This window comes from Hyperolius riggenbachi, chromosome 12 (genome assembly GCF_040937935.1).
Source record: "Hyperolius riggenbachi isolate aHypRig1 chromosome 12, aHypRig1.pri, whole genome shotgun sequence".
Taxonomy (NCBI): Eukaryota; Metazoa; Chordata; class Amphibia; order Anura; family Hyperoliidae; genus Hyperolius; species Hyperolius riggenbachi.
Window position 1 is genome coordinate 95,307,661 of NC_090657.1, and position 20,085 is coordinate 95,327,745.

Here is a 20,085-nt window from a genome sequence, read left to right on the forward strand (position 1 = left end):
TCCACAACATCCCTGTACACGGCTGCAGTCACTGGGGTGAAGACCGAGCTCATTGAGGGCAGGTTGGTCAATGGGGTCACCGTGACCTCAAGCGGTGGTGGAGGCCTGCTGCGGACCGGAGTGCTGGTGGTGGTGGCACTTGTCTCGCTGCTGCTGGAGGCCTGGCTGGAAACGGTGGCTTCCTGCTCCACCATCAGTTCCACCACAGCCTGCGCCTGACTCTCCTTAATGGGCCGGGGGCGACGATCCGTCTCAAAGATGGGCGCAACGCGCTGCTGTTGTGCCTCTGTGCCCTCCTCCACAACTCTGCGGTCAGTGGCTGGCGGCGGACCAGTCACAGACCTGCTGCTGCTGGCAGTGGCTGCTGCAATGGCACTGCCTCTCCTGGTGGTGGTGCCTCGTCCTCTACCAGTCATTTTGCACTTATATACGAATAAACAAATGTGTAGAAAACGGCGGGAAAGGGTGTAAAACTTAATAAAAGTAATAGTGGTAGTAAAGGTAGTAGTGGTAGTAAAGGTGGGTGGGTGGTAGTAGTAGTGGAAGAGAGACTACCACCTACCTAGTAGTAGTACGGTTGTACGCGCAGGTAGTAACTATTAAACGCCTGCTGTACTAAACAGTACACAATATAACTAACTGCCAGACAGTGGGTGACAAATTACAGTCGGTCGGTCACACACGGTCAAACACAATCAACAGGGTGGGCCGGCAAATGTCAGTCACACAGCAGGTGACAACAAGGGATGCTGGCCTGTACACAGTCAATCAGTAACTAACTAGTATTAACTAACAGTACTGAAGCTATAAACTAACAGACTACAGCACACAGCAGCAGTACAATTTAACTAAACTACTATGGTACACAACTAACTAGAATCCCTAACCTATCTAAACTAGTAGTAGGCTAAGGCTGCCCTAGGCTAGCAGGCCTAGCCTGCACACAGACTAACACTAGCCTAGCACAGTATACAGTACACACTAGCTGACTACAAACAATCAAATTACTATCTATTTAAAAGTACAATGAATGTGTTTAGGAGGTGTTTAGGAAGCAAAACGCTAGGTTTAGCACAGAATACACTTGATCAGACACGCAGCACAGCACTGGAGATGCTCTCAGTACCAGCTCAGTCACTCAAGTGCGTAGCTCCGCAAAATGGCCGCTGCCTTATATAGAGGAGGGTAAGGCCAGGCTCCCCTCCTCTGATTGGTTGCTAGCGTTGCCAGGGACTCGGCTGGAGAAATTCTGATTGGCCCGCGTCACTTCTGAATCCTGAAGCCGAACCCCACGCGTCATCCGGCCGAATTCAAATGCGCACATTTGGCCGGTTTCGGGTCCGGCGCATTCGGCTTCGGGAACGCTGAATTTTACCTGAATAATTCGGGTAAATTCGCATTTGGGAGTCCTGGAGAGCAAGCCTGCTTATCATTCTCTTAAAGCAAGGATGTTGAACTCTAGTCCTCAAGAGCTGCGGTCCTCACACACATTTGGCACGGCTCTAATTAGGGCCTGAGCCCACTAATTAAGTTGTTTCCGCTTCTGTCCGCTTTTCAGCATCTGTAACATTGATGTGTTGCTGAAAATACAACTGCGCACAACTGCATTAGCGGGCTCAGGCCCCTAATGGGACTAAATCCGGAAAACTTGTGGATCATCAAGTAGAACACATTTCTCCACTTCAAAGTCAGTCCTAAACACTGGCATGGATACTGAGGTCGACACTCGACACCTGTGCCTTAAAGCAAGCCTGTGACCTTAATCTGGGCAGATGTGGTTGTAGTACAGGGCTTGGCTAAAGAGGACTGCTTTCATGTGTGGTGGGTAGAAGCTGATGGGATGAGGGCCTGGTCCTTCAGCTTACAGTGGTCTGGTTGTGGTTCCTTTTAAAGGGAACCTAAACTGAGAAGGATATGGATTTTTCCTTATAAAAGCCAGTTGCCAGTTGCCTGACTCTCCTGCTGATCCTGTGTCTCTAATACTTTCAGCCACAGCTCCTCAACAAGCATGCAGATCAGGTTGCTCTGACTGATGTCAGACTGTATTAGCTGCATGCTTGTTTCAGGTCTGTGATTCAGCCAGACAGCCACTACTGCAGTGAAAGAGATTAGCAGGACTGCCAGGCAACTGGTCTTGTTTAAAAGGAAACATCCACATCCCTCTCAGTTTAGGTTCCCTTTAAAGTTCCTCTTAAAAGGCTAATTGCAATTTGCCACAAACATTGTATCTTTTTTTTTTCCTTCCCCTGGATCAACTGGGATATGTGAATGTGCAGGACAGTGTTGTATCCATTTTTTTCTGGCAGAATCTGATGGACAGATTTTTTTTTTAAAACTAACTGTGTAACTACCACACTGTGCACTACTATCCCTCCCCAGAGAGAAATAAGATGAAATGAGATTGCTGTAAATATAAAGCTACAACTTACTCTATAAAAGCTGAAACATGCACATCCACACCTCCAATGTAAGTGTTACAGCCAAAGGGCAACACTGTTGGACTGCCGGATTCATCACTTCCCAAGCTCAGATCTACGGAAAGGGACATTCCAAAGACAGTCAAATCAAAATCTCCACTGCAATCTGATCTGTATGAAGAAAACGAGAGATAACCTTACACAATTGGTCAGGTCATTTGTTCCTAAGAGGAGACCATAAACTATAGTCATAAGAGAATTAAAAGTACAAGATACCTAAGGATAGATATGGATTTGCAGGCCTTTCCATATTCTGCTCCTCCGATACATAAAATACATTTTAAAAACATTACTCCATGTGGCCATTCACATCAAATGAGCAGCGGGCAGGGATGCTCATGCAGATCCCGGGTACCCGACCATTTTTACCCTATCTGGTCAGATCCGGATTCCAGACAGTTGGGCAGATATCCGGATAGCTATCTGCAGATAGCTTCACCACCGACCCGGATATCCGTGGATTTCCCCGGATTCCAGGTTCACCAGCAAAAAGGACGACGACCACCACCATCACCACCCTCTCTCTCTCTCTCTCTCTCTCTCTCTCCCTGGTCCACTGTGTGGAGGGCAGCTATGCTCACCACTATACCAACAACCACACACACAGCAAAGGACAGCACTTTGAAGTCTAGAAGATTCCAGGGCAAGGGTGGGAAGGATGAAAAGCTAGGTGGCCATGCAACCATTCCTGCTAACCTAAAGCTTACTTATAGTCAGTCATATGAGACACATGCCGGGTGCAGCCCTGCACCCAGCATGTGTCTCGTATGACTGTCTATATGATCACTCACCACACAGCCCTGCACGTGTCGCATATGACTGTCTATAAGTAAGCTTTAGGTTAGCAGGAATGGTTACATGGCCACCTAGCTTTTTATCCTTCCCACCCTTGCCCTGGAATCTTCTAGACTTCAAAGTTCTGTCCTTTGCTGTGTGTGGTTGTTGGTATAGTGGTGAGCATAGTGGACCTGGGTTCAATTCCCAGCCAAGGTATGTGAGCTTGCGTTTGACATACTACAAATCCCTGCAAAGAGAGGGAGAGAGGGAGGGAGGGAGGGAGAGAGAGAGAGAGAGGTGGTGGTATGTGAATCCGGCCAGATACTAGTGTCGGATACCTGAATTCTGTTCGGGTATAAAAATGTCAAATTCGGATATCCGGATCTGGACGGGTATTAAAAAGTACTACCCGAGCATCCCTGGCCAGCGGGGTCGATCTAGTTTACAGAAATCTTTTTGAATGTATTTCTTGGGGAAGTAGGTTATCAATTTTATCGGGTGAGCAATTTGTAAAGCCCAGTACACACGAGTCGATCTATGTCACCCAGGGGATTGTGTACCGATCCCTGCCAAGGAACTGAGCATTGCTAACACTGTTCAGACTTGTCATCAGCCTTCTGGCTAGCGATGCATCTGTTGCTAAGTGGAAGGCAGAAGAGCAACTAGCATTGTGCGATGGGAGCGGATTCCTGCAGGTGGGAGCATGGGAAGAACAGCATACCTCCCAACTTTTTGAGATGAGAAAGAGGGACCCTTAAGCCATGCCCCTGCCACACCCCTGATCACGCCCCCGTCGCACCCTTAGTCACACATGCCATAAAGATTTCATAAGAAAAATATGTTTTATAATTCAAACCACACTGGTCCTTTCTATCCTGGTTCATTTTCCTTCATATTTAAAACTTTAAAATTAGTAATATCTCAATTTAAAGAATGGGAATAAAGTTTAGAGTCAAGCACAGTTTTCACTAGAGAAATACATATATTTACATAGAAAGAGGGACAAAGTCCTGAAAGAGGGACAAATGAGGAGGAAAGAGGGACAGAGGGACAGGGCTCCCAAAGAGCTATGGAACAGTATGGTTGTACAATGCTTGGGCATCGGATCTTTAGCAGACGTCATGTAGCCGCTGTAGTGTACACATGCTGGTCTGAATCCCGATTCTCCACCAATGGCGGTTATTGTCCACCATGGCTGAACTAAGACCAGCGTGAGCATATAGAATTAGTATCCGCTTGGCTGATGGAAATCGTGTCATTCTGCTGCTTCCTGTGTAGGCGAAAACAAGAAACAGTAATGGAATACTGGGAGGGAGGTGACCCAAAGGATGTGTAAAAGCATTAAAAGCAAATTAACCACTTGCCGACCAGGGCTCTATTGGCTGATCTGTGCTGCGTGGGCTCTCCAGCCCGCAGCACAGATCAGTATTATGCCAGGGCGATCAGACTTCCCCCCCTTTTTTCCCCACTAGGGGGATGTCCTTCCGGGGGGGTCTGATCGCCGCCGGCCATCTGCGTTTTGCGGGGGGGGGGGGCTCCTCAAAGCCCCCCTGCAGCCATTTACGCCCTCTGCCTCCTTACCTCCCTCCCTCCCTCTCTCCGTAATGCGCAGGACGGAGTTCCGTCCTGCGCATTGAAGGATAGACTTCCACCTATCAGATGCCGGCGATCCCCGGCCAATCAGAGGCCGGGGATCGCCGATCTGCCTTACGGCGCTGCTGCGCAGCAGCGCCGTATAATGTAAACAGCGGGGATTCCTTCCCCGTGTGTTTACATTTTGCCGGCGAGCCGCGATCGGCGGCTCTCCGGCTGTTCACGGAGACACCCTCTCGGCCGTTTCCATGGTAACCCGCAGACGACCAGTTTACGCCGATCGGCGTTAGCTGGTCGTCAAGAGGTTAAAAGGCAAGTAAACTGTTCCAGTGTTTTGAAAAAAATTTTTGTATCAGTCTTCATCTTGGGGTTAGTTTTTCTTACCCTTTATAAAGTTGTAAATGTTTCTAATCATTTTACACATCCTTTGGGGAACCTCCCTCCCAGTATTGCAACTCAAACCCCATGGGAGTCAGTTTTTAGTTTGGGCCCTTGCTTCCTTTTACATTTTCCCATCTACTATCCCATTTTAAAGTGCGACCTAATCACACTGAAGCAAGTCAACCCTCTTAAGGGGCCCGTACACTTGAACTATTTCCCGCCGATATACAGCAGATTTGATCACCGATCAAATCTGCTGTGAAATTGTGCAAACGCTGACTGAACAATCGATTTCCGTCTGAAATCGATCATTCCCGTTGACTTGTCCACGCAGAAGATTTTGCTCAATCGCCGGCGGGTCGGGAGTGCGTTGATAGCGGCGGTCGAATGTCCGACAACCAACTCTAGCAGCAATACATTACCTGATCCGGCCGGCGCGTATTCCTGCTGTTCCTTCTCCTCTGGGCTCCAGCAGACTTCACTTCTTCCTGTCCCGACAGAAAGTTTTAACAGTAAAGCGCCCTCTGGAGCCCACAGCAGAGAAGAAGACAGCGGAGACTGGGGGACTGGCGCCAGCCGGATCAGGTAATGTATGCAGGGGGGGCAGCGGCAGCTCCACATATTGTGAATTGGTCTCATAGTGAAATTGATTCAAAATCTGTTTGCAGTGTACGCAGCCAATAGATCCCTCTTTGATCAGATTCAATCACAGAGGGATCTAGCTGCTGGTGGAAATCGACCAGTGTATGGCAGCCTTTATTGGTCAGTGACACCACCTCCAAGCTAAAATCCCTGGTTGCCCTTCTGCAATCTGGTTTGGTGAGTAACCCATTTGTTTTCTTCCCTGCTTGCACTACTTTACATAGTACACCATAAGGGTCCCCTGGTTCTCTCCAGTTTGTTTTTCTATCTCCTTCTGTAAGAATGACAGGTATTCCAGTCCCTATCATAAAAACCAGACGTGGGACATGATCACACGATTATGACTAACCATTCGGAGATTTACAGATACATATGAAGCTTCCCAGATTATGGAACGTCTGCCTCTGAATGTGTAAGTGTACACAAATGGAACACTCCGGAATGCAGGGAGAAGCCAGCTGAGTTAACCCCGCACTTCCCGCCCTCATCTCTTGCACTCTGCAGGATGCTCTTGCTTTCCCCATTCCCCACTTTGCAATGGCTACCCCTTTTTATGCCCTTTGCCATTGTAACAGTAAAATGGTATGTCAATGGATATGGATGCCGATACTTACTGATGCGCATGTAGGTCTTTGTGTGGCTATTCTCTGCTTTTGCAAATCTAAGTTGATGACAAGTTTTTGGGTCGCATCCCTTGTAGTGCATGTTTGCATCTGTGTGCATGCATCAGCCCCTCTTCCCTGGTGCAAACGTCCTTGAGGCCGGCTTCACATTGTATATTGGTGTGAGCGGTGCGGTGCCAGCACCACCAAAAAAGGCATTCAGGGAATACCGTGTTACTATGCGGTATTCCCTGTGTGGCATCTATCCAAGCAGGAAGTGACACGTGCTTACGGCCACTTCCTGTTTTGGGTATACGTGCATGGAAGCATACTGTAAAAATACACTTCTGCGCATGCATGTCATAACGTCTGCACACCGCCACCATTTTTAATTCGCCACGTCGCCATCGACGTACACTATTTCTGGTCCACCGCACATCCACTCAGATACGTGTGGTAATGTTTTGGAAACGTGTCAGATTGAGCACTTCCGGCACACCGCAGGTAATATGAAAGCACCCATAGACTTTCATTGCCCTGTGGCAGCAGAGCAGTAAATTGCTGTGACGCACCACGCCAGTGTAAATGGGCTCTCAAAAGTATTTGCTGGTGAGTCTTCTGTGTGTTTTAACAGTTTCCTGTTATTGCCTAGAGTGTTTCTGTGATCCTGGCTCTTCTATTGATTGCTGTGTGCCACTGACATTAGCTCTGGTGACTGTTTGTTACCACCTGCCCAGAACCACTGCCAACTGCAGGTGCGGCCTCAGCCTGCTAATTCAGCGTTAGTCCTTTACTGACCTGGGTCGTCTGACTACAGTGAATCCCTGTTTCATTTCAAGAATTTCTGCAGCTTATGGTTGCATGAGAGGCTGTCCTGAACTACCAATTTCCCACCACAGTGCTTCCCAATGGAGTGCTTTCCCTGTAGTGCTCCCCCTTTTAGTGCCCATCACTTATTGTATCCCCTCCCATAGTGCTTATCTGTATAGTGCTTCCTTTTACAGTGCTTCTCCCTTGTGATGCTCCCCATGTGCAGAGCCCTTATATGGTAAGTGGATATTAAACGTGTACAGGGAGTGCAGGATTATTAGGCAAGTGGTATTTTTGAGGAATAATTTTATTACTGAACAACAACCATGTTCTCAATGAACCCAAAAAACACTAATATCAAAGCTGAATATTTTTGAAAGTAGTTTTTAGTTTGTTTTTAGTTTTAGCTATTTTAGGGGGATATCTGTGTGTGCAGGTGACTATTACTGTGCATAATTATTAGGCAACTTAACAAAAAACAAATATATACCCATTTCAATTATTTATTTTTACCAGTGAAACTAATATAACATCTCAACATTCACAAATATACATTTCTGACATTCAAAAACAAAACAAAAACAAATCAGTGACCAATATAGCCACCTTTCTTTGCAAGGACACTCAAAAGCCTGCCATCCATTGATTCTGTCAGTGTTTTGATCTGTTCACCATCAACATTGCGTGCAGCAGCAACCACAGCCTCCCAGACACTGTTCAGAGAGGTGTACTGTTTTCCCTCCTTGTAAATCTCACATTTTATGATGGACCACAGGTTCTCAATGGGGTTCAGATCAGGTGAACAAGGAGGCCATGTCATTAGTTTTTCTTCTTTTATACCCTTTCTTGCCAGCCACGCTGTGGAGTACTTGGATGCGTGTGATGGAGCATTGTCCTGCATGAAAATCATGTTTTGCTTGAAGGATGCAGACTTCTTCCTGTACCACTGCTTGAAGAAGGTGTCTTCCAGAAACTGGCAGTAGGACTGGGAGTTGAGCTTGACTCCATCCTCAACCCGAAAAGGCCCCACAAGCTCATCTTTGATGATACCAGACCAAACCAGTACTCCACCTCCACCTTGCTGGCGTCTGAGTCGGACTGGAGCTCTCTGCCCTTTACCAATCCAGCCACGGGCCCATCCATCTGGCCCATCAAGACTCACTCTCATTTCATCAGTCCATAAAACCTTAGAAAAATCAGTCTTGAGATATTTCTTGGCCCAGTCTTGACGTTTCAGCTTGTGTGTCTTGTTCAGTGGTGGTCGTCTTTCAGCCTTTCTTACCTTGGCCATGTCTCTGAGTATTGCACACCTTGTGCTTTTGGGCACTCCAGTGATGTTGCAGCTCTGAAATATGGCCAAACTGGTGCAAGTGGCATCTTGGCAGCTGCACGCTTGACTTTTCTCAGTTCATGGGCAGTTATTTTGCGCCTTGGTTTTTCCACACGCTTCTTGCGACCCTGTTGACTATTTTGAATGAAACACTTGATAGTTCGATGATGAGTGCTGCATCCCTTTGCAAGATATCTCACTATTTTTGACTTTTCTGAGCCTGTTAAGTTCTTCTTTTGACCCATTTTGCCAAAGGAAAGGAAGTTGCCTAATAATTATGCACACCTGATATAGGGTGTTGATGTCATTAGACCACACCCCTTCTCATTACAGAGATGCACATCACCTAATATGCTTAATTGGTAGTAGGCTTTCGAGCCTATACAGCTTGGAGTAAGACAACATGCATAAAGAGGATGATGTGGTCAAAATACTAATTTGCCTAATAATTCTGCACTCTCTGTATTACAATTATGTTGAATCATCACTGCACCATGAGTCCTGACCACCCTCCCACATCTCCTTTGCTCCCCACCAAGACGAGCGAGGCTGCAAGGGGTCATGGGAATGAACTGAATATAACTATTACTTGCTATGCTACCAAATCTGCAGAGAAGGGGGGGGGGGGCGCTCTTTGGCACTCACTCCCCACCTAATGGATATGGGCATCATCTGATTATTAATCTGTTATTTTTCTCCTGCCTGCATCAAAGAAAAGGTGAACTACTACCCACATTATTCAGGCTGAGACAGTCCAATGCTACACACTGGTCCCAGTTTACTGATGGCTTTCATTCATTGAAAATTTACAGGTCCAATTTTTTATTTACATTTTTAGTGCTTAACACCAATAAGCAAGTATGCTAAGAACACCAGCAGCATCAAATCATTTTTGTACTGCAGAGTCTGTGGTTTATATGGATTTTCCCTAACAGGCATATTTCTTACTTAGTTGAGAGATCTAGTTCCCATGCTCCATGTACTTTAATTGTAACCTGATCGATGGACACCGTCAGCCCCACGTTAGGAATAAACGAGATCCGCATACTGGGTAGCTGAAAACTGGTTATTTCCATCCTGAAACACAGTAAAGGGTCAAGTGAATGCAGGCACACACATTTTAAAAGCCAACTTTACCCACAACTTTTTCTCTAGTGCTCTGGGTAAAACACAAATAGGTAAAAAGCCTGCTGAGTATTTATTTTTGTCCATGGCCACATTAAACAGGAGCTGTGGAACAAAACTGTAAGGCTGTGTTCCCACTTGTAGCCAGATCACTTGTGGACAGTGTAGTGTCTGCTGAGGTCCAGCTGGAGCCTGGGGCAGATGTGTTAACCCCATAGGCTATATGGAAAACGCATGTGCCTGCAATCCCCGTTCTGGCCTGCTGGTGCTTCAGGAGCACTGTCTGCAGATTCATACTATCAGCTTCATCCTGTTGTGATCCAGCTTGGACTATAACTACCTAACGATAGCATCACGCCAATGGGTGTGAACGCGGCGGCAGCCCCAGGACCACCTAACGCCAATTGGCATCAAGTCCTGGGACAGGGTTTTGCAGGAGATCGCGCACATCTCAGCTCATCAATCTCCCAGCTGTGATTGCCACTAGGAGACTGTTACCGCTGTCTATTTACAATGTACAGAGCTGCGATCCAAGGCAGCGCTGTACTGGGGACAGCCGTGTGACACGGCTGTCCACTCTGGAGGCACAGGAGCAATCAGCTGTCATAGGCTGATGCCTATAACAGCTGATCTCTGTGATTGGTTGGCGGAGGGAGGGAAATTAAAAACATAAAAAAAAAGGGGGGGGGGTACATTTATTCAAAAAAAGCTAAGAGTAAGTGTACTACCCTATGAGCCTTCTTGGTTTTGTCTACTAATCCAAAGAGGTCAATGGAGGAGTCGAGTAGAAGACTGGGAATTAAATATATGCCAACTTGGCTAGTCTGTAGCTAGGTCAGCGTGAAACAGTCGTTTTGACACAGTACAAGGGTTCAGACTGAAAGCGGAGGACTGCAGATATGGTCTTTATGCTTTTCTCCAAGGACTGTGAAAACCTGAAGTAATGGTGACGTGCGACATCTATGGAAAAGCAAGGACTGGATAGCCTGGTTGAACATTCAGGATGTTTGATCTGAATAAGTGTATAGACTAATCAGCGCTTCAAATATTGTATAAAAATTGTTCAATGTATTGCTTGTAGTAACTAGTTTTTAAATTCTTTTGTATAAGTTCCTTTAAATTTTGCTTACTCCACCCATTTGATTTCCTGACCAGAAGATTCCTTATGAAAGTGCAGTCAAAGGTGGAGTTAGAGCTACAGTATATAATGCCTGCATGTGGACTTTGTATTAGCTATAAGTAGGGACCATAGCAGTTCAAAATATGTGAGCTAATGTCCTATTATTGTTTGTAATGTATCTTCAATAAGAAAAAATGATGTGGACAAGGATTGTGACCATGCATCCTGCACTACCTTTTCCCATTGAAGGTATGGATTGAGCATTCTGTCTTTCTTACATAAATACATGTACATTTGTTCCATAGTAAATGCACTACAAGTTTTTTTTACTTCCTGTGTAGCCATCACTTACAATATGTATGGCTCTGAGCGTCTTACTGACTAGTTTTAACTTGTTCACCACTGAGGGATTTTTCCCCTTATGGGAGCAATTTTCACATTTTTTACTGCTCCTTCCATTCACTCACCAATACCTTTATCATAATTTATCATAACTAAATGATCTATACTTTTTTGTCACCAATTACGCTTTCTTTGGGTGGTACTTTTTGCGAAGAAATATATTAAAAAATGCTGCGGATATTTTATTGGATTTCTTTTTTGCTCTTTCATTGTACTCTCAGCCATTATTTGCAAAAATAACAGTACTATACCCTCATGGAATACATAGATGCAAAAAAAAAAAAAAAGTCATTAACGTCACAATTTATAAATTATCTTTTAAATTCTGTTACTTTGGCTCTTTTTTATGTCTTTTAAATATGGGGACAGAAAGGGGTTAATTGTAATTTTATTTTTTGTATTCGACAAGTACAGTACAGTATAATAGGATAATGCACTATTACATTTGTCCACTAGATGGCCATGCAGAAAGCTGAATAACAGCTTTCTATACGAAAATGAAGGTTTTTTTTTTTTTACATGCTTCACTGAATAACCTCTGCTGTTCATTACAGCAGAGTATATTCAGTAATCAGCACTGAGGCCTGGTGCACACCAGAGGAGTTTTTCTGAGCGTTTTGAGTTTTTAAATCTGCTGCTAATGTTATCCTATGTGTCTGTGCACACTGGAGCAATGAGGTTTTGTAAAAAAAACCCGTAGCATTACATTGGGAAGAGCTTTTAGAGGTTTCAAAAGCTCTTCCCAATGTAATGCTATGGTTTTTTTTTACAAAACCTCATTGCTCCAGTGTGCACAGACACATAGGATAACATTAGCAGCAGATTTAAAAACTCAAAACGCTCAGAAAAACTCCTCTGGTGTGCACTAGGCCTCAGATTGGTTTTGGGAACATATATTCCCATTCAACAATCTGTCTTGTAACTGCCGGTCACAAGTGCGCATGCACATCAACGGTAGTAGACTAGTATCTACACCCCTGGTACTTCAAATGAAGTCCTGCAGGGCATAGAGATACTGCCTGGAAAACAATAAGTAGTTAAACTAGTCCATCTCCTCATGGGCCAGTCTCAAGGCTTCCTTTATTTTGAGACAGCCAATTTCAAGATTCAAACACTTTAATGTCATTGTGTAACAACAAAATTACTTTTCATGACAACCCCACAGTGCATATATGGAACAGTGATAGTAGCAAAGGTAGAAAGAGGAGAAATTATACAAGTATGCCAGGTATTTGTACACAGTGTTAATTATTTCAGAGAGGATTCAGAGTTCATCAAGTTTATGGTGGATGGAAAAAAATCTGTTTTTCAGTCTGTATGCGGATTCATCTAAGACATTTACCTGATGGAAGGAGCTCAAACAAGGCATTTCCAGGGTGAGTGTTGTCCTTGATAATGTTTTTGGCCCTTCTCATACAGCGAGTCTTATACAAAAGTTCCAGTAATGGTAGTTCAGTGCCGACAATGGTTTCTGCTGTTTTAACAACTCGCTGCAGGGCTTCTCTACTAGCCTTGGTGCAGCTGTTGTACCAGACCGTCATGCAATTGGTCAGAACGCTTTCTGTCGTGCATCTGTAGAAATTAACCAGCAGCTTCTGTGGTAGGTTAGCGCTCCTTAATTTTCTCAAAAGGTAGAGGTGTTGTTGTGCCTTGCCAATTAGAGCTAAAGCATTGTCAAGCCCAGGACAAGCTAGTTGACCAGCACAGGCCTGGAGCACAATTCCTTGCACACCATCAGGACCTGAAGCTTTCCTGATGTTAATGTTTGTGAGTGGCTGCCACACTTCATGTATGTGAAGGATTAAAGGCTGCGAGTCTGTAGTGGGCCCGAAGTTGTCTGAAAGCTGATTGATGTCTTTTTCAAATCTAGCAAATAAGTCAAGTTCCTCTGCTAGGCTGGGGTTATTGTCCAGTGTGTATTGTGTGCCATTCTTTTTGTAATCTGTGAATAGTTGCTTTGCCACATTCTCTTTGGGTTTTAGTCATTTTCAAAGTTTTCCTCAATCCTTTGTTTGTAGTCAAGTTTGGACGCCAGAATTCCAGCGCCGCCATATGCCAGAATTTGAATTACAGCTATAGTAGTGCTCACTTACTGGGCTGAGCATAAAATACAATAAAAAACATTGTAATTTGGGCGTCAGCAATAGTCAGAGCCCACATTATGTGGGGAAATGAATGGTTAGGATATTAGTAGGGGAACAATTTTGATTGAGGACAAGTATAGCTAGAGCAGGGGGAGCCATCTTTCAGCTTCACCCCGCGCCCAAATTTCCCTGCATCGTTTTTATGTGTGCGCCTTTATCTGTTCAAAAGCAATCCTTTGCAAAGATTTATACAAAGATGCCATTTAGCCAGGGGCGCTTCTGAGCATAAGCAGTACAGCTCTGTGCCTAGAGCGTCACAAAGGTCAAAGGGCGATCTGTTTTGAATCTTTAACCCTCTTATGGCATGGCCTCTTTAAGCCAGGAGAGCTCCATCGGCTGGGGCTCACGCTGGCTGCATGCTTCTACAGGCTGCGTGCATACACTTCCCCTCTCACGCTGATGGATTTGTTACCCTTGCCGCCGGCCAATCAGTGAAGAGGGTGTGAAGAGCCTCCAGGATCGTTAGGCTCCGCCCTCTGCATGTTTTGTCGGAGGAGTGGAGAGCGGGAAGGATGCTTCATGCTTGTAAGGCAGGGAAGGGAGAGAGGAGCAGGCGCTCTGCAGTAGAGATGGGAAGTTCGGATCTTTTCAATGATCCGGATGATTCGAATCGGATCATTGAAGAGATCCGGATCTTTGATCCGAATCTCGGATCATTTTACTACAGGAAGCATTCGGGGGTGAAATGAACAGCAGGACAGGTCTGTGGACAGGAGAAGGAGAGGGGGGTGGACACACAGAGAAGGGGAGAAGATGGACAGAGGGCAGGGAGTGGACAGAGAAGGGAGGAGGGACGAGCAGAGAGCAGAAATGTTTGCACGTAATACCCACATGCTGCAATCATATGCTTTATTACATATATTTCACCTATATGTTCATCTGTACACTTTGAAAGAAAAGGTCGCACAGTGAAAGAAAGCATTCCCAGAAGATAAGTGCAGCTGTTTAGTGCCGAGTGCAGGAGGATTATATTCCCTTTCAATCACACTGTCTGCAAAGTTACTGAGCTGTGCTGAGCCAAAAGCTTCCAATGTGATCACTGTGCAGCACTACGGAACAGACAGCCTGTAATGGGCAGCAGATTATAGCCAGTATGTGTGCTCTACACATATCTGGCAGTGGCACCCATGTGACATGTCCCCTCTCTCTCCTCTACCTGTCCCTGCAAGGCTGCCTCCCATACAACAGAGCGATCCATCTCTGCTCTGCTTCCAGGACCCCGCTGCCCGCTGAGAGGGGGCGTGTCGCTCCTGGTCCCGCCCCTTTTGCGATCCGAATCACTCATTTTGATGATTCAGGTGATCGACTCATAAAATAGATTCGGATCAAAGATCCGAATCGTTCATGATCCGGACAACACTACTCTGCAGGCATCGTTCAGCCTGGCTCCCGTGACTATAGAGTGGAGCGTACTTCTAAACAGTGGACCTGCAGGAGGGCCCTTTGATCTGCAGATCATGCTGCTAACAGTAAGTGCCAATCGCCAGTCACGGGCAAAGCCACGCCCCCTACCGCGAAGTCCCGCCCCCATCCATCATAGGCTCCGCCTCCCACCCGGTAAATGTACTGCTCACACCCGGTAAAAGCCTGCCACAGCAATAGTGTGTGGCAGCCCAGCAATATTGTGTGGTGCCTCTCTAAAAACTGTAGCTCCCTGTAACCTTCCACCCTCACACCTGACAGCACCCTGTGATCTCTCCCCCTTCCCTAGCAGCACCCAGTAACCTCTCCTTCCACCGCCCCCTAATAGTACCCTGTGAACCCCCCACACACACACACACATAGCAGTACCATGTGACCTCTCCCCCCACTCCCAGGCTGTACCCTTTGACCGCCTCCCTTTTATTCAGCAGCACCCAGTGATTTCTACCCCCTTAGCAGCAGTCAGTGACCTCCCACCACCCACGGCAGCACGCCCCAGTGACCTCTCCTCCCCTACCCCCAGCAGCGCCCAGTGACCTCTCCCCCCTACCCCCCAGCAGCACCTAGTGACCTCTCCGCCCAGCAGCACCCAAGTGTCCTCCTCCACCTCTTGGCAGCACCCGGTGACCTCTTCCTACCCCCCAGCAGTATCCAATGACCTTCTCCCCCCCCTCCCAGCAGCACCCAGTGACCTACATCCACTCCTCTGCATCACCCAGTGACCCCTCCCTCTAGCAGCACCCAGTGACCTCTTCCTACCCCAAACAGTATCCTGTGACCTCTGCGTACAACCCCCCCCCCTCCCCAAACACCCAGTGACATTTCCCCACACCTTGGGAGCACCATGTAACCCTTTCCTACTCTTACAGCAACCGCAGTGACCACCCCACCCCCATATCTGCCTTACCCGTACTCTTCCCCCAGCAGCAGCCACAATGAACTCTCACACCTCTCAGCAGCACCCACAGGTGAACTTTCTCACCTTGACGCCTCCCACAGGGGTCAGGATATCTGCGTTTGATCTGTGGGGGACAGAATATCTGCATTCGATCTTTGGGGACATGGTATCTGCATTTAATCTTTGGGGACATGGAATCTGCATTTGATCTGTGGGGGGCAGGATACCTGCATTTGATCTGTGGGGGGCAGGATACCTGCATTTGATCTGTGGGGGGCAGGATACCTGCATTTGATCTGTGGGGGACAGGATATCTGCATTTGATCTGTGGGCGACAGGATATCTGCATTTGATCTGGGGGGGGGCAGGATATCTGCATTTGATCTGGGGGGACATGGTATCTGCATTTGATCTTTGGGGGACATGGTATCTGCATTTGATCTTTGGGGGACATGGTATCTGCATTTGATCTTTGGGGGGCAGGATATCGGCATTTGATCTTTGGGGGGCAGGATATCGGCATTTGATCTTTGGGGGGCAGGATATCTGCATTTGATCTGGGGGGACATGGTATCTGCATTTGATCTTTGGGGGACATGGTATCTGCATTTGATCTTTGGGGGACATGGTATCTGCATTTGATCTTTGGGGGGCAGGATATCGGCATTTGATCTTTGGGGGGCAGGATATCGGCATTTGATCTTTGGGGGGCAGGATATCTGCATTTGATCTTTGGGGGGCAGGATATCTGCATTTGATCTTTGGGGGGCAGGATATCTGCATTTGATCTTTGGGGGGCAGGATATCTGCATTTGATCTTTGGGGGGCAGGATATCTGCATTTGATCTTTGGGGGGCAGGATATCTGCATTTGATCTGTAGGGGGGCAGGATATCTGCATTTGATCTGTAGGGGGGCAGGATATCTGCATTTGATCTGGGGGGGGGGGGCAGGATATCTGCATTTGATCTGGGGGGGGGGGCAGGATATCTGCATTTGATCTGTGGGGGACAGGATATCTAATATCCAAACATGTTTCAAGGTGGCCATGTTATCTGCTGATTGCAATTTTTATTTAATGGCATTATTTTCATGGCATTATGGCATGGCATTTTATCAAATGGGATGTAACACGTTATTCCACTGCGCTCAAACGTGATGTAACCACAATGATACGTCGGGTCGTCCACCAGAAGCTGCTCCAATATACTCTGGGACCAAAGTATTGTGCTAGTAAAAGATAGAACAAGAAAAGAGAAGGAGCGCTCTCTGGTGCATTAACCTTTTTAATCTTTCTCTCTTTCGCAAGGTAAAAAATAAAACGTACACAATTCAAATATCAATAAAACTTGTCACACAAGGTGTATATCACCATGTCCTGGAGGTGGTGTCGCCTGCTTGTTCGCCTCCACACTATGGCCAGTAGCAGCGGGAATCATATCTGACGAAGGCGTAGAGCGCCGAAACGCGTCATGACGTACTAGGCGCAGGGCAGCTGCCGACACTTCCCGTGTTCCTGGCCCCGCTGGCGCTACCGGACCTCCGGATTCCCGCTGCTACTGGCCATAGAGTGGAGGCGAACAAGCAGGCGACACCACCTCCAGGACATGGTGATATACACCTTGTGTGACAAGTTTTATTGATATTTGAATTGTGTACGTTTTATTTTTTACCTTGCGAAAGAGAGAAAGATTAAAAAGGTTAATGCACCAGAGAGCGCTCCTTCTCTTTTCTCGTTCTATCAAATGGGATGTGTTGTAGTTGATATAATGCAATAAACGTAATTGCATATTCTATACTGTTTGGTACTGGCCCATTTAAAAATGGCAGGAAGCACATTTGATGGCCCCAGTTCAAATAAAATGTACATAGAAAGTAAACATTAATATTGTAGCATTTCAATGTCATGATATAACCACTTCAGTCCTATCCTAACAGGCGGTAACATATTTGCATATGCCATAATGCTTGTGAAAAAGTATTCTGAAATGAATACCGTTTTACTTGATAATCTGATCCTGAAATGTAAAGGACATGATACCTTAAATTGTTCTGAGGGGACATGATGTTGGGACTTGTAGTGAGGGTGCTGTTTTTAAGGTGCATAGCTTCAGCATGTGCTGTATGGCAAACCTAGGCAGTTGCCCAGGGCCTGGAGAGAGTCTAGGGGCCTGGCGATTGCTAACCCCCACCAAATCTCCCTAAATAAGCTAGGTGACCATCAGTGAAGGGCAAAATGTGTTATCTTGCCTAGGGCCCCATTTCATAGTTATGCTTTATATCCTCTATTAGTCGACCTAAGCCCTTTTCAAAACGTCTCTAGGTCTGTCACTGCGGCATGTCAGCACGCATGCGCCCACCCGGCCCTCTTGCTTGTCCTCGTCCTGTCCCAACGGCTGTCAGTGTGGCACATGGGCGGTAGCGCAAAAGCACTGACATAGGGACATGGGACGCAGAGACACTTGCCAATTATTATATAGGATAATATGTGTTTATTTATTTTTTATAGTGGGGGGGGGGCGCACCACAGGATTTCTTGCCTGGAGTGACAAAAAGGCTAAAAGCGCCCCTGCATTTAGCTGTCTACTAGCATGCTACTACCCTGGCAGTTGGACTGTGTCACTGCCATTCAGGGAGTGTTTTTTAAAACAAAGGCAACCTTGCGAATCCTCCATGAGGCAATGTGCTAGTCCAAAACCTCTGTTGCTAGTCTGCAGTGATTCTTTGTAGGTATGAGTGTGTGAAGATTTGAGGGGAAGAACAATGCAGGTCAGGAGGGAGGGAGGGAGATCTTACACAACAATATAAATCTTAAAATGTCATGATAAAAGAAATTTCCAATAGTGATATGCTATTGTAAGCTGGCCACATGGGAAGCAATAATGTCCACTATCAAATCAACACTGCATGCTCATTATTAGTCATTTTCTTACTTTTTTTATATAAAAAAGGGACAAATTTATTTTTGACCAATATGCTATAACCTGTTGGGTTCAGTTCAGCAGAACACTTATCAGCAGGAACTAAAAACTAGTTCAGCAGAGCACAGTAGGAACTAAACAGCTATATCGGACTTATACAAATGATTAACAGAATTCACCTGGAGAATTTTACCCCAAACGCTTTAAAACCTGGTAACTGAGCGCCCGTCAGTTTCTGCTGCAGGACATCCATTCCTAATTGGCTGGCTGCAAACAAAACAGGTAAGAAAAAATTAAATGTTGTGAAGAAAAAACTAAAATAAAATATTAGAAAGATTAGCAATTGCAAGGTGATTGACCTCCCTAGTGTTAGGATTACTTACAGATTTTAGAGTCTAAAAGCGGAGCAATTTTTCACAAGCTTTTAGACCCAAAAAGCAGGAACAAAAATCATAACGCTACATAGATCTGCGTCAGCTCAGCATATTTTTCACCTCCCTTGGATCCAGCGCTGCAATTCTCCCTCCGCTCTACCCCTATAGTGAGATCGCTGTATGATATGATGGCTGCCAGCGTCTGGATCCTGAAGGAAGTGAGTTACAAACGCCAGCTGCGAGGAGGCTCTGCATATACTGTACCTCGTGGTGGCTACCCAGAGTCAGGCTCGAGGTTACCGCTCTGAGCTGCAGATTTCCAGCTCGAGCCTGACTCGAGGCTACAGCTAAGGAGGTTAAAGGGCAACTGAAGTGAGAGGGATATGGAGACTGCCATATTTATTTCCTTTTAAACAATACCAGTAGTGTTGGGCGAACAGTGTTCGCCACTGTTCGGGTTCTGCAGAACATCACCCTGTTCGGGTGATGTTCGAGTTCGGCCGAACACCTGACGGTGCTCGGCCAAACCGTTCGGCCACATGGCCGAACTAAGAGCGCATGGCCGAACGTTCCCCGAACGTTCGGCTAGCGCTGTGATTGGCCGAACGGGTCACATGGTTCGGGCCCGAACGCGCTCTGATTGGCCGAACGGTCACGTGGTTCGGGTAAATAAATACCCGAACCACGTCATATCTCCGCCATTTCTCTGTGGGTTTAGCTTTGGGTAGGCAGGCAGGGTAGTTCGCTCTCTAGCCACGCTAGCCAGGGTCCCCCCCAGTCATTGTGTGTCGCTGCTGGGAACAGTAGTACACCGCTCGCTCAGCCACACTATATATATATAGCATTGTTTACTGCCACTGTGTACCTCGCTCAGCCACGCTATATATAGCATTGTGTTTTCTGACACTCTGTGTACACGGCTTAGCCTGGCTATATAGCATTGTGTGTACTGCCACTGTGCACCTCGCTCAGCCACGCTATATATAGCATTGTGTTTTCTGACACTCTGTGTACACGGCTTAGCCTGACTATATAGCATTGTGTGTACTGCCACTGTGCACCTCGCTC

At 46.4% G+C, this 20,085-nt stretch overlaps 1 protein-coding gene across 16 annotated transcripts in view; it reads right to left on the bottom strand.

Moving 5' to 3' along the window:
* LOC137542461 (bactericidal permeability-increasing protein-like) overlaps positions 1-20,085 on the bottom strand; it is a 353,798-nt gene that overhangs the window by 242,136 nt on the left and 91,577 nt on the right. For 15 of the 16 annotated variants that reach the window (XR_011025439.1, XM_068264385.1, XM_068264382.1 and 12 more), the window contains 3 exons: positions 18,823-18,910; positions 9,561-9,689; positions 2,430-2,588 (listed from right to left, as the gene is read on the bottom strand). Coding sequence is in view for 15 of the 16 variants with exons in the window: in XM_068264373.1 (XP_068120474.1) it covers positions 2,430-2,588; positions 9,561-9,689; positions 18,823-18,910 (376 nt within the window). In the remaining variant the exon portion in view is untranslated. The remainder of the gene's footprint in view (positions 1-2,429; positions 2,589-9,560; positions 9,690-18,822; positions 18,911-20,085) is intronic. The other variant, XM_068264389.1, reaches the window with a different exon arrangement.